A 15247-nucleotide genomic window follows, 5' to 3' on the forward strand; every position below is an offset into this window, starting at 1 on the left:
TTATTGAAAGAAAATGTATCGGTCCAAAAACCGAGCTTTGGACGCAAATATATTCAACTTATTTTGCATATTTCTATTTTATTCTGACAGATATTGGAAGCACTGCTGCTACGATATCTTCACCTCATCACCTTGTTTTACTCACAGCACTTATTAGTACAGCACTTTATGTTTTCTACAATATCCAACCATAGTTTGAAATTAGCAGGTTTGTACAAATAATATTACTAACTTTTTATTTTACTATTAACCGAAATATATATCTGGAATGTCACAAATTTATTTTATACTATCTACACTTTACTAAACGTGTATGTGTGGGGCGTGTGGAGGAGGCGTGGTGTATGGATATGTGTGGGGTGTGGGAAAGGCGTGGTGTATGGGGAAGAGCTGGGAAGGAGGAAGTGGCGTAGCCAGGCCTTTTTCAGAGGAGGCAAAGGGGGACCTATAGGCAACTTTCGAGGAGGGAATTTGAACAAAAATGCGCTAAGAAGTACATAAAAGGCTAAAAATATTAAATTTTAGGGCGGACATAATCCCCACGGGGGTTGGGGGTTGGGGGTGGGCAGTGAGGGTGGGAGCGACAGAATGAGAGGGAAGGGGAATGTGTGAAAGCGAGAGCATGTTTGCATCCGTACGGTGCGCGCAGTTGGTACATACACGAAATTCCAATTATTTTGTGAGGAGATCCGTGTCATGGAAAGTTCCCGATACAGTATAAAATGTAGACATTTATATAGCGCTTTATGCCGTAATCAGCCTCAAAGTGCTTTACATTTATTCCGCCGTCAATAGAATATGTCGGAACCACGTTTGCAGCCTACAAGTGGCGCAGGGTCCATCAGTACAACGACTGTGACTACTCCTAACAGCTTCCCATTGCACCTGGGTGGGGTGAGGCAAGCGAGGCAAAGCGCCTTGCCCAAGGGCGCAACACGGTGCTGGGACGGGGAATCGAACCCACGCATGTCGAGTATGGTGTTGAACAGGAGGATGAAGTTTTGGATGTATAATGTTTGTTCGCAATAATTGTACACGTGTGGTGGGGATGTTTATGTGTAATATAGTGAGGAGAAAGATTGAAAGACTAGATATTTCCATTTTCTTTTCCATTTGGCATATAATAGTCCTAGTACTATCTTCACACTTTACGTTAATTGATTTCATTTTGATCTTCTTTTTTCTCTTATTTTCTGTTACAGCACAACCACCAACTATGTTCATATCAATTTATGATGAGGTCACAGAATTTGTTACCATGTTAACTGAGGTCGTTTTCAATGATCAAGATATCTTACAATAAGTTTTGTATTTAACTTACTAACATTTTATTTCATTTTCGATATATGGGTTTGGATTGGGAGCCAAGATAATAGACCATTTCAAATAAAGATCGCAGAAGTTCGGAAAACCGAGGCATGTTAGCTAGGGGTCAAATTGACGGACAACAAATGTGATGAATCATGGTACCATTTCGAGTGAAAATACATCTTACTTAGACAAAATCAACACGGGTCATCGCGAGAAATATTTTCCAAAGGTATTTTATAAATAACACTTGCGCTATTTGGTACTTCACAATCGGGCCCGTACGCAGGAATTTTTTTTTGGGGATGCTAATTTTGGAAAAGTGGGCCTTTTTTCCACGCTCGCAAATTGTCATATTTTGGGACTTTTTGTATAATTTTGCACATTTGGGTGCGAATGCAACACCCCCCACCCCCACCCACCCCACCCACCCCCCTGCGTGCGGGCCTGTTCTCAATATGACGGTAAGAAAGAAAAGTGAAAATGTTCGTCATTTTTGGCACTTTCGTATTGGCAACATAAACAAAAGTATATACCTCTCTCATCCATAATTGACCATACGAAAGTTCATCGTGCATGGTTATGCCTGTTATACATTGGAACTTTGCACTGAACATGATGCTGAAGAGGTACTTTTTTATGCTTGCGCGATCCGGGAAATTATTTCATGCTTCGGATTTAATCGGAATGAATGGGTTTGAAAAGGTCTATTGAAAATTTAACTAAGCAAGTTAACTTTACGACTATTTACGAAAAAGAATTTTGTATGATGTCTTAAATCTATTCAATATAAATTTTATTGAAATAATGTATAAAGTAATTTTTTGTGATTTTATACAGATGGACTTTTCTGAACTTGTCGTCCAATATGTGATAAATGTTTATTTTTTTTTATCGAATACTGTAATCATGTATATGTAAATGTATTTGTCGCGTGATCAGAGTGACTTTTATCTCAATTTACTACGGAAAATTTTCTACGGAAATTAACATTTTTTATATACTATTGATGGTACCGGGTGAACATTATAAAAGACTTTTGATGATAAAAAGTCGCATCGTAGCAAAAAAGAAAACACTATATAATCATATTGTAACAATAAATCATTATCATATCGCTGTAGAAGCGATAACTGAAATTATCCTTCAAATTTGAAACTCGGAATTTGATGTTGCCAGTTATGTATTTTGAAAAATAAAGCCAATAAAGTATACTATAAAGCTTTTTTGTTAAAATGTGTCAGGAAATAATAATTGAAAATGAATCCATATAAAACATTGTTATACATAATGCATTCATCGCATAAAATGAGTTATTCATATTTGCCTCTAATGTTGTATTTAAATATATCAGCCCATCACATAAAGCGAGTTCCGACTCATGAACTATACGTGCAATTGTGATGTCGTGGGATTATTATCAAGAAAAGGTGTTGTTGAGTATCACACTATACCGCCGGAAATTGTGGCAAAACGCTTATAAAAAGTGACAAACCGACGTGATAATTCGGTCAGCTCAGAACGGTCCCAAATGGAAATCCGGCCGATAAAACTCGAACCCATGACCTCTCGGTATACTTTGTATTAATGTATCAATTATTAATTTATAAATAAAGAAAGGAAATATCAAGGGCAATATAATCAAAAGCAAAATAGTTGCTTTCGACTTTTTAGCTATAAAAATACGTGAGTCACAAGATATTGGTAACTTAAATATAATGGTAGGCATAGACCTATACACTGCAAAAAATGTGTGGTGTAATTAAACATTTTTCTTCACACATTTTTGCTATCGCTTAGTCAACTCAAGATGTTAACGCTAAACATGTTTTAATTAATTGTTTAACAATTACATATAGGCCTGTAAACATTTGTATAGACATTTCACTGCACAATATGTTATAATCACGTTTGTGTGTTAACAATATTAACACGTATTAATCTTCGTATTTTTCAGTCGTTGATTCTGTTAATTACACGTGAACATTCCATACCTTAAGCGTTAGCTATTATAACGAGTTCCAAGTGTTTATGAAGTGTTAGTGAACACTTCCTATTCCTCAAGCGTTTACCATTTTATAACGCGTTCAAGTGTTTATTTTAAGTGTTATCCTGTTTTGTGGCAGTGAATGTTATGTCTAATACACAAAGTGGTTAAATGGACTGTTAGGATACTTGTATATTCGGAACAAAATGTCTTGAACAGCGACAATAGTAGGGCCTATGCCTATTTTTAGATATTGCTATTAAAAAATCTGCTGAACTTGGGATCGGGTGATTTAGTAAAACGTGACCTGTATGAGCAGTAGGCCTACCTAAGTGATTTTGTGTTCTACGGTGGTTATGTCGTTATAATAATAAGGCCGTATAAAATTAATGTTTTGGTTCTCGTCCCCTCCTTCCTTAATTTCTGGGATTTATCTCCTCTTTTTCTTTTTAGATTTTTCAAAATATTTTAGACTTGTGAGCTTTACACATAAAAATAAGTTTATTAAAGAATATGGATCACTAAAGGATTTTGTGGTACTCGAGGGGGTTTATCCCTGAGAATCTCACAATAGGGGTCTCCTCCTTCACTCAAAAACTGTTGGAAGAGACCGAAAACTACTAACAATACTGATTTTACATGGGGGGGGGGGGCCCCCTCCTCATCAATTCATGAAAATCCTCTGGACGAGAACCAAAACATTAATTTTATACGGCCTAATGAAGTAGGCTTAATTGAATAATACGCAGTTGTATCTTTCCTTAGTCCGTTCCCTTGGAATTTAACAATACATTTTAATGACCAAAAATACCTATTCAACTATATGATTAGGCCTATTATTAATTTGTTTATTAAAAAGGCCCTTTTGTAAAATACTTTTTCTTTTAAAGATTTCCCCCGCGGATATTTAGTAGCCTAAAGACACAATCTGACATTGTAATGAAATTCACCTCGCTAAAATTAACTGTTCATCGACTAATTGGCAATGTGTAAATAATCCAGTACTTAATATTACTTATAAATAGTAAATTAGGAAATTTAATTATGACTCGTTGACGAGTATGACTATGTGAATAATGTGACCTTTGCCCTGTTTGCACGGTTCAGTGTTACTAGACTTTATTTGAAAAGTATATTTTTGATAACTATAACTCTTTTATTTAATAATAATTTTTAAATACATGGTTGTAATCGTGGATCGAGCTTTTGTGTTACAATAGCAAGACCAATGTTAAGAGGTTCGACTCATGTTCACACAGTTGTGGGTTCGAACCCCGTCTGGTCCAACGTATTATGTCCTTCATGAGATTTTGAAAACTTCCCACATGGATACTAGTGTGTTTTCTTTTTTGTCAACGGTGGTATTGATCATTTTGATTTCAATTTCATCATTTCGATGACTTTTCAATTTCTTCATTTTGATGACAGTTTTTAAGTTTGTTCAAAATCCATAACAAATATTGTGTTTGGTAGAGGGCGGCATTAAGTAACGTAGTGTGCAGTCAGACGGGAATGGAGGCATTAAACGTAGATTTAATTAGTGTTTCGGACCTTATATCCACTCTCTTATAAAGGTTCCAAAAGCATTTTTGGGATGTCTGTCCCAAGGTCACTCCCATTGTGGCCTGTACACCATCCGCGATAATGAAAACGCGTAAAAGGGTCGTTTTTCGTGGGTAGGCACGATACGCGCGTATCGCGTTTAGGGTGTCAAAAACATGAAAAATTGGAAAAAGGGTAGCAAAATTGCAATTTCTAAATACGCGGAAATGAAATTTAGGGTATGAAATTTGATGTTAGGAATGAAATCCCTGTTTAGGGTGTCGTTTTAGCCAAGGGTTAAATCCTTGTTTAGGGTGCTTTTCAAAAGTTGATTATCGCGGATGGTGTACAGGCCACAATGGGAGTGACCCCCGGGATGTCTGTCTTTATCATGAGTAGTTTTGAAAGGTTCTGCATGGAGCCTAAAAAGTTCTGGAAAGGGCAAAAAAGGAAAAAGAACCTTTCATGGCTTTTTGAAGCCCCTTTCTTATAGGGTCGAATGATTAAGAACAGTTGGGCCTACCGCCTAGGGCCTATACTCTAAGAAAAAACTTCTATAACTTAGGCCGTACAAAATTAATGTTTTGGTTCTCGTCCCCTCCCACCACAATTTCTGGGATTTGTCAGATTTTTTTTTTTTTTATAGATTTTTCAATTATTTTAGACTTTGGAATGATTTATGAATTTTTCACACATATAAATAAGTTTATTAGAGAACAAGGACCACTTCCAAGTCTTTTTGTGGTGCCTCATCGTTTCCTCGAGCACTGTTGGAAAAGACCGAAAACTACAGACAATGCTGATTTTACACTGAAAAACAAAACAAAAAAAAAACACCTCCCTCCCTCATCAATTCATGAAAATCCTCTGGACGAGAACCAAAATATTAATTTTATACGGCCTTATAGAACTTTTTTCCAAGAGTGTATTTATCGAGGGTAGAGAGCCAGAAAGCCTTAACAAACAATCACCTAGCATAAAGTCGCCAGGACATTCTAAATTGATTTTTGAAGACCAAAGCAAGGAGCCATCCTAACACGTTTGGTATGATTTTAAAGGGTAGGCCTATAGAATAATAGGATTTCAACTCTACAATATTTCAGAAAGTGTCAATTCTATGCTCATTTTGTGACTGGTCATAGAGAGTTGAGGCTTTCTGGTTTTCAACCCTCGATATTTTATGATCTTTATGAGGGGAATTAATTATAGTGCTAGTGGTGTTAGTTGTAAAGGAAATTATACATGTAGTGGAATCTAATTTTATTTTTGATACAGTTGTATATAAGCATAATTTATAAACTATACTCGAGGAGATTAAACATATCGGGAATTCCCAAAATCATTTACAAAGGAAACCCAAAATACGTCATCAACGTCAGTGAGCATTCTCTACGCTATACGTTACCCGTGGCGTTGATGACGTAATTTGAGGTTTTTCAAAAGAAATTTCGAAAATTGCCGAAATGATGTATAAACAAATTTGTATTCTTAAGGAATTTTTGTGATTTTTGTTTATACAGTCTATTATGAATCCAGTAATTGTTAAGTAATGTAAGTATTAGGGCCAGTCGGAGGGGACCATGACCTTGCAGTGTTTGCACTCTCCAAATATTTCCCGGGCAAATATTGAGACAAATAAAGCCGACACACAAGAGGAATGATATAAGGAAATCACAAGGCTTGATACATTAAGGGTGTCATTTTGATTATTGGCTTCCTTGACTCATTTCTATAAGATCAATGTATTTATATTAAAGACGTACACTGCATTTTAACGTTTTATTTAAATGGCTAAGCTGGAAAAATATGGTCCCTGCTATCCGACTCGCCTTAATTGTAAATCATGTTTGATGGATTACGCCTGTCAGTATTAATTCAAAAGAATAACTGGAATTATTGGTGAACTAAGTCCATGCTTTCAATTCATAGACTAAAACAGTCTATAGCTCAAACTCATTTGGATGTAGTTTTGACTTTCAACAGTCGAATGGGGCATCAAAATATCGTACTAGCCATAGCCTCTATGTTGTCTAAAGTTAGGTCATATATAAACATTAATCCATACTTAAATAAATTTGAATCTGTGGAATGCACATTCATTCAATTTTCAATTTCAATATAAGCTAATAAGAGTATTTTTAGTTCATCTATATGTGTTATATAGATGGATATGCATTTCATTAGTTCATATTCTTCTTCGAACAAGCATGACAATTATAACATGAATGACTGTTTGTTCAGGTCGTAGTTCACCAATGACGTTAGTTGTTAATATAGAAACCAATATTTTGTATCATGAAAATAAGATATTGAATAAAGTTCTCTTATTATTGTAATGCTTATCGTAAGAATTATTTCAATTAGGCTTAGGGCCTACTAATAATCTGAGTGTCGACATGTCGCTGACCATTGATGTTCACCTCTGCTACTGTTTTTCTTTTCAGTGGCGCCATGGCCTCTTTCTTACTCAAATTACTGCAGTCCGTCCCTTCTTCTTTAAGTCTTTTCAACTCTTTTGGCAACATAAAACATACCGGTATAGTGTGCTCTCTAGCTCTTACACCTTTTTACCGATCAAAAACGTGATTTTAGCTCAAGTGCACGCAAGTTGAAACTGAGAATTGGGTTCAAAGGTCAAAAACCACAACAATACAGCTATACTGACCAGGTGGTGGCCGCATTGCATTCTCTAAATTCAGTAAATTTTCATCGTCACCCGTGTAATTGAATGGGATTATTTTGAAATTTTAAAACGCTTGAAATATGTTGATAAATAATATAAATACAAGCTAAAACCGTTGGGGTTCGATAATGAACCCCACAAAACTAACCGAGTATATGGAAAATGCCATACGGCCGGGCGGTTTCACAAGTTGCCGGCTCGATCATGTCATCCGCCGCCTGATACTGATAACACAACATCAAAACATCAAAACAACAATACCCCAAATTAATGCATTGAATGCAACCACAATAACTACAGCCTCTACCAAAACAAGAGCAAATCCACAACAATACAACCACTGACAACACAACACAAAACATCAAACAACAACAACCCAAATCAATGCAGCCCTAATAACCACAACCTCTGCCAAAGCAAACACCACAACAATATAACCCTGACAACACAACACAACATCAAAACAACAGTAACCCAAATCAATGCAACCAATAACTGCACAAACTCTACCAAAACAAGCGCAAAAAGCACAACAATACAGCCACTGACAACACAACATCAAAACAACAGTAACCCAAATCAATGCAACCAATAACTGCACAAACTCTACCAAAACAAGCGCAAAAAGCACAACAATACAGCCACTGATAACACAACATCAAAACAACAGTAACCCAAATCAATGCAACCAATAACTACACAAACTCTACCAAAACAAGCGCAAAAAGCACAACAATACAGCCACTGACAACACAACATCAAAACAACAGTAGGCCTAACCCAAATCAATGCAACCAATAACTGCACAAACTCTACCAAAACAAACGCAAAAAACACAACAATACAGCCACTGATAACACAACATCAAAACAACAGTAACCCAAATCAATGCAACCACAATTACCACGACACCCGCCAAACAAACGCAACAACCACAACAATACAACCACTGACAACACAACATGCAACACCAACATCAAAACAACTGCAACAACCAAAACCATGGTATACACCAAACTCAACAAAAATGAATAACAAACATAAAAAAACAAACATACAGCACCATAATCATAACGCAATACTTGCAACAAAAACAAAACAAAACACCAATCAGCACTGAAATATATTAATGTTGTGGTCGCATTGTTTTGGGTGTGCTGTGCACATGGTTGTGGAAAGTCACTTCAAATGGTGCCGCCACTGGAGGGCGACAGCTAGTGACTATTCAATTTCCGACTGCTGAAAAATGGAAAGCTTTTATATTTTTGCTTTTTCGGATTCTTTTCTGAAATATATACACCTTTACGCATGCACAGGAACTTTATTTCGCCAGTCCCTCATTTCAAATTAGTTTTGTCCTCTCTTTTGTTCAGAAACCAAAAATCGAGGGATTAAAAAGAAGACAGATCTGATCTGCAATCAATCATAACACTATTGTGCTGGAAGGACACAGTATATAGGGTATATCCATAAGTATATAATGGCCTATTGTGCTAACATAATTATTATCGAATATCTATCACTGCGGGCGGTACTTGATACTCTTTGAAATCTGATTTAGTCTTACTTCGGATATGTCTGTCGTAGGTGGCATACTTTCATATCACCGTATAATTACACCCAGAGTTCTAGGCCTAGAAATCATGCGCGTATATTAAGGGGCTTTGTTGGTATGTATGAAATATTACGATGCATGATGATGGAGATGATTTGATTATGAATTAATTTATTGTTCCCGGTAGGCACAACCCACACCTCTTACCTAGGCTCCGCTCTCCCCTTCATATATAACCCCCTCTTCCCTAAGTGTCTCCTTCTACCCCTCCTCCCCATACATTCGATATCTTCCTTCCTTCCTTCCTTCCTTCCTTCCTTCCTTCCTTCCTTCCTTCCTTCCTTCCTTCCTTCCTTCCTTCCTTCCTTCCTTCCTTCCTTCCTTCCTTCCTTCCTTCCTTCCTTCCTTCCTTCCTTCCTTAAAGTGCAAGCTCACATAAGTGAGAATAGACGCACTACGTGGTGGGCATGAGTCGGAGCAACAGCATGAAAATGATGGCAAGTGCAAAATATATACAGTTGTGCGAGTAAAAAAATAGGCTGGTGGTGAGACTACTTCAGTGGACAGTCCCTCAACATGATCTTGAAGCTGTTGAGAGATTGGTACTCCGCTGGATCCACTGGAAGATTATTCCAGTCCCGGATGGTACGTGGGAAGTAGGAGTTTGCAAACACTGAAGAGTTGGTGTGAGGCTGCATGAATCTAGATGAATGGCCTCTGGTGGATGAAGAGTGAAGGGTGAGGTAGTGATTCCATGGGATGTCAACCAGGTCGAAACGGATCTTGAACATCATGAGAAGGCGACTAGCGAGGCGTCGATCCTGGAGAGAAGTCCAATTGAGACGACGGAGCATTGAGGTTACGCTGCTTGTTCTCTCGTAGTCTCCCATGACGAAGCGGGCAGAGTTTCGTTGCACCAATACTCTCTCTCACCTGTTTCTCTTACACCCCAACACCCTCTTCCCCCCCCCCTCTCTCTCTTCTCATTATATAATATCTCGAGTAATAAATAAAAGTCAATTTAAACAGGCCTAGATATTGAAAATCATATAGCTTTCTATTATATGGATCGAATGCATGAGATATACATATAAATAGAGAAGTGTATAATAGTGTATACCGTATATCACTCAAGTATCTATTCTCAGGGTATTCTTTTGTTATATCGGTGGAAATATTTCGATGGTCTATATTTTTTCAAAGTGAAATAAGCCTTGTCTATTTCCAAAACTAAATCACGCTTTCAAATGTAGATTGACTTGTGCGACTTCTCTGCTCGTGAATATTGCACTGCGAAATTTAAAAACTTCTTTTGTATAATTTGATCAATGTAACTTCAAACCTGATTTCCGATTACATAACAAACTGAATTAAAAACCGAAACGGCTTGCTACAAATTTTAAGTCCCTAACAAAGAGTACAGACAAAGATATCGATAATGACGTCACTCAAGAGCTTAGGCAGGATAATAGGAAACCACGTGACCAAAACCAAAACTAAAACTCAATATTTGAAAGGACCGAGTGAACCAAGCTTTCACTTGACGTGCTTTAGATGATACTGATTACTGCAGCCTAACTTTTGTTCTTTCCGGGTGTTCTTTTCGAGTGGTTCGTACGGATGTGTGATCATTCAGCAGCATGCCATGTGTTCGTATGGACGAACGGCCGTTCCGCACAAGGTATATTGATCATTTCCCATCCTATAATGTACGCTAGGCTAGTGTAAAGCCCAAAATTTGAAATTCTGCTTTCTCCTGCTTTGTAAATTTTGCAATTTTTTACCTTTTTCGCAAATTTTTGCCTGATGTAAGAGTCCACATTTTATGGTAAAACATTCTTTTTTGTGTTACATATTTATATCATTTTATTGATAAGATTGTTCATTATTTTCATTTTTTGTGGTGTTTTGGCGTGTTTTTTTTATTCTCTTTTTATGATTTTAATATTTATATCATTTTATTGATAAGATTGTTCATTATTTTCATTTTTTGTGGTGTTTTGGCGTGTTTTTTTATTCTCTTTTTATGATTTTAATATTTATATCATTTTATTGATAAGATTGTTCATTATTTTCATTTTTTGTGGTGTTTTGGCGTGTTTTTTTATTCTCTTTTTATGATTTTAATATTTATATCATTTTATTGATAAGATTGTTCATTATTTTCATTTTTTGTGGTGTTTTGGCGTGTTTTTTTATTCTCTTTTTATGATTTTAATATTTATATCATTTTATTGATTAGATTGTTCATTATTTTCATTTTTTGTGGTGTTTTGGCGTGTTTTTTTTATTCTCTTTTTATGATTTTAATATTTATATCATTTTATTGATAAGATTGTTCATTATTTTCATTTTTTGTGGTGTTTTGGCGTGTTTTTTTATTCTCTTTTTATGATTTTAATATTTATATCATTTTATTGATAAGATTGTTCATTATTTTCATTTTTTGTGTTGTTTTGGCCTGTTTTTTTTATTCTCTTTTTATGATTTTAATATTTATATCATTTTATTGATAAGATTGTTCATTATTTTCATTTTTTGTGGTGTTTTGGCGTGTTTTTTATTCTCTTTTTATGATTTTAATATTTATATCATTTTATTGATAAGATTGTTCATTATTTTCATTTTTTGTGGTGTTTTGGCGTGTTTTTTTTATTCTCTTTTTATGAAAACTGCTTTTTTTTTCCACCGTAATTCTGCTTTTTCGCGGAAAATCTGCAACGCGGAAAACTTCAGGCTTTAGGCTAGTGGCCAACATCTTTATGTTCGCTAATGCATCTCACTTTTGTCCCATGTCATTTATAGATTTAGCTAACACCCCTCAACGGAGGGCAATGTTACAACATATGAGATGGCTTGATTTGTACTGCAAATAATGCAGACGCGGATATCGAGGGAAAACTTGTAGTAAGTATTTTATCATAATAATGCGTATTTTACTGTATTGTATATAAACTGAGCTCAAAAAGAAACTTATAATTGTTCACAAGGTCATATCTTGAAATCCTCTCCATAAAAATGAACCAAAATTACACACAGGTTTACTTCAATACTCTACTGTTAACACATGTCAGTAACCAAGCAGTTATCCAACTGACACAACAGCAAAATGCACTGACATGGAACAGCTTCCTGGACCACATTCACAGCCCAGCCCTGTTTCGTGAAAAAAGTGTATGAAAAGCAGAAAGCAGCACCGTTTTATCATCTGTGCAAGGATCTTGTGTGCATTCTCACAGATTTTTTGTGCTGGGTGCCAAATGTTGGGCTGTGAAAGTGGAGGAACTTCCAGGAAGCTGTCCCATGACAGTGCATTTTGCTGTTGTGTCAGTTGGACAACTGCTTGGTTACTGACATGTGTTTTGAGTAGAGTATTAATGTAATCCTGTGTGTAGTTTTGGTTCATTTTGATTGACACTATTTTAAGATATGACCTTGTGATTCACAAGTTGTAAAAAATTATAAGTTTCTTTTTGAGCTCAGTTTAGTTTTTAATCATGTTAATAAATAGAAAATTAGTGGCCCCGTTATCAAGGTAACATTGCAAACAGTGTAGGGTCACGTAACACTGAAGTTTTTTTTTTGTATTAATTGTTCTCGAATTCAAAACAGTTGATCATCCTTTCAAATCATTTTATTGACGGACAATATTATATTTGGCCCCCTCAGATTTGCTTTATATTTTAGTCATATGTTGTACCTGTAAAAATATTAAAAACCTGCAAATTTGAGGTCTGTAGCTCTTACGGATTTTCTGTGGCAGCCATTTAAAGTGGGAGTAGGGGGGTCTAAATTTGGACCCTAAAGTTGCCCTTTAAATAAATTTCATCTTTGGGAGTCTGTGCCTTCTTTATAAAATGAGAGAGAGGTCTGAAACTTTGTATACACACTAACTGCATGCCCAATTTGTCAAAAAATAAAAAAATAAAAAATTTCTGTAATTGCGTGTTGTGTCACGGGGTCATTAAATATGCAAGAAAAAATGTAATGTTTTGTAAACTGGCAAGTTTAGCCCCCTAAATTCACATTTTTGTCAGATTAATTATTTTTTGTTATCACTGATGCTATATATAGGATAAATACAATGCATATCCAAAAATTGAGGTCACAACTCATTTACATTTCGAACAGCGCCCTCACGAAGATGAAATTTATTGCAAATTCAACATTTTCAGGGGCCCAAAGTCGATGTGGTCCACCTTCAAAATTTATAAAACATCACTTTTATATAACTACTAGTCTTAAATTACAACTTTGCTAAGTCCCAGTAATTGTATAGGTTGACTTCATATAAAATGACAAGCCCAAAGTTGACCATTTTCTTATGATTGCATGTAGTGCAAATGTGCCGAATTCGGAAGGCTTGAAAGTCAAATTGGCCACAATATTACAAATAAATGATTAGATGAGTAGTTATTGGCCCTATTTACTTTTATTTCCATTTCATTTTGAATATATACAGATTTTCTATGGTAAGTATTTAAAGTTGGAGTAGGGGAATTTAAATTTGGACCCAAAAGTTGCCCTTTGAATAAATTTCATCTTTGGGAGCCTGTACCTTCCTAATAAAAATAGAGAGAGGTCTGAAACCTTGTATACACACTAATTACATGCCCAATTTGTCAACAAGTAAAAAAAATAAATGTCTGTAATTGCGCGTTGTGTCACGGGGTCATTAAATATGCAAAAAAATGTAATGTTTTGTATACTGGCAAGTTTAGCCCCCCTAAATTCACATTTTTTGTCGGATTAATTGTTTTTTGTTGTTACTGATGCGATATATAGGACAAATACAATGCATATCCAAAACATTGAGGTGACCATTTATTTACATTTCCAACAGCGCCCTCGCGAAGATGAAAATTAATGCAAATTCACCATTTTCAGAGGGCCCAAAGTCGATGTGGTCAACCTTCAAAATTTATAAAACATCACTTTTATAAGACTACTAGTCTTAAATTACAACTTTGCTCAATACCAGTAATTTTATAGGTTGACTTCATATAAAACGACAAACCCAAAATTTACCATTTTCTTATGATTGCATGTACTGCAAATGTGCCGAATTCGGAAGGTTTAAAAGTCAAAATGGCCACAATATTAAAAATAAATGACTAGATGCATAGTTATTGGCCCTATTTACCTTTATTTCCATATTATTTTCAATATTGGGGCCAATTTGACTTTTAAGCCTTCCAAATTCGGCACATTTGCAATACATGCAATCATAAGAAAATGGTCAACTTTGGGCTTGTCGTTTTATATGAAGTCAACCTATACAATTACTGGGACTTAGCAAAGTTGTAATTTAAGACTAGTAGTTATATAAAAGTGATGTTTCATAAATTTTGAAGGTGGACCACATCGACTTTGGGCCCCCTGAAAATGTTGAATTTGCAATAAATTTCATCTTCGTGAGGGCGCTGTTCGAAATGTAAATGAGTTGTGATATGCATTGTATTTATCCTATAGCATCAGTGATAACAAAAAATAATTAATCTGACAAAAATGTGAATTTAGGGGGGCTAAACTTGCCAGTTTACAAAACATTACATTTTTTCTTGCATATTTAATGACCCCGTGATACAACGCGTAATTAGGCCTACAGAATTTTTTTATTTTTCATTTTTTGACAAATTGGGCATGCAGTTAGTGTGTATACAAAGTTTCAGACCTCTCTGTCATTTTATAAAGAAGGCACAGACTCCCAAAGATGAAATTTATTTAAAGGGCAACTTTTGGGTCCAAATTTAGACCCCCCTACTCCAACTTTAAATGGCTGCCACAGAAAATCCGTAAGAGCTACAGACCTCAAATTTGCAGGTTTTAATATTTTTACAGGTACAACATATGACTAAAATATAAAGCAAATCTGAGGGGGTCAGGTGGGGCGCCTCCTTGATTTCATATGGAATGACCCATTTGCGTTCCAAATCCATAAACGAGTTGTTATGTGTGTGTTTACAACTATATAGATTATTTTCTGAAACATGTGTTTAATTTTCCTTACAGATATCCCGTACCGAGGCTGTGGACCTTGAAGAATACAAGTTTGGAACGAATGGAACCACTTCCGTAGTTTTATGCAAACAGTAAAGTTTGCCCAATGCGTCAAATATTAAGTTTTCATCTTTTTTTCTTTCTTTTTTAGACATCACATATTTAATTTGCA

The 15247-nt window shown here is 35.6% G+C and overlaps 1 protein-coding gene and 1 long non-coding RNA gene across 5 annotated transcripts in view; one reads left to right on the forward strand and one right to left on the reverse strand.

Annotated features, from left to right (window-relative positions):
• The window catches only part of LOC140147967 (uncharacterized), a 78023-nt gene that overhangs the window by 55342 nt on the left and 7434 nt on the right, over nucleotides 1-15247 (forward strand). For 2 of the 4 annotated variants that reach the window (XM_072169781.1, XM_072169782.1), the window contains 2 exons: nucleotides 91-208; nucleotides 1203-1726. The exons of the other annotated variants lie outside the window; for them this stretch is intronic. In XM_072169781.1, the coding sequence (XP_072025882.1) occupies nucleotides 91-194 (104 nt within the window). In that variant the 3' untranslated portion in view covers nucleotides 195-208; nucleotides 1203-1726. Of the gene's footprint in view, nucleotides 1-90; nucleotides 209-1202; nucleotides 1727-15247 lie in introns of those variants that run through there. 4 annotated transcript variants of the gene reach the window in all.
• LOC140147966 (uncharacterized) lies at nucleotides 5211-5874 on the reverse strand. The gene is made up of 2 exons (XR_011858426.1): nucleotides 5739-5874; nucleotides 5211-5397 (listed from the first exon to the last, which is right to left on the reverse strand). It is a non-coding gene; the product is annotated as an uncharacterized lncRNA (long non-coding RNA).

The sequence above is a fragment of the Amphiura filiformis genome, chromosome 3, assembly GCF_039555335.1.
Source record: "Amphiura filiformis chromosome 3, Afil_fr2py, whole genome shotgun sequence".
Taxonomy (NCBI): domain Eukaryota; kingdom Metazoa; phylum Echinodermata; class Ophiuroidea; order Amphilepidida; family Amphiuridae; genus Amphiura; species Amphiura filiformis.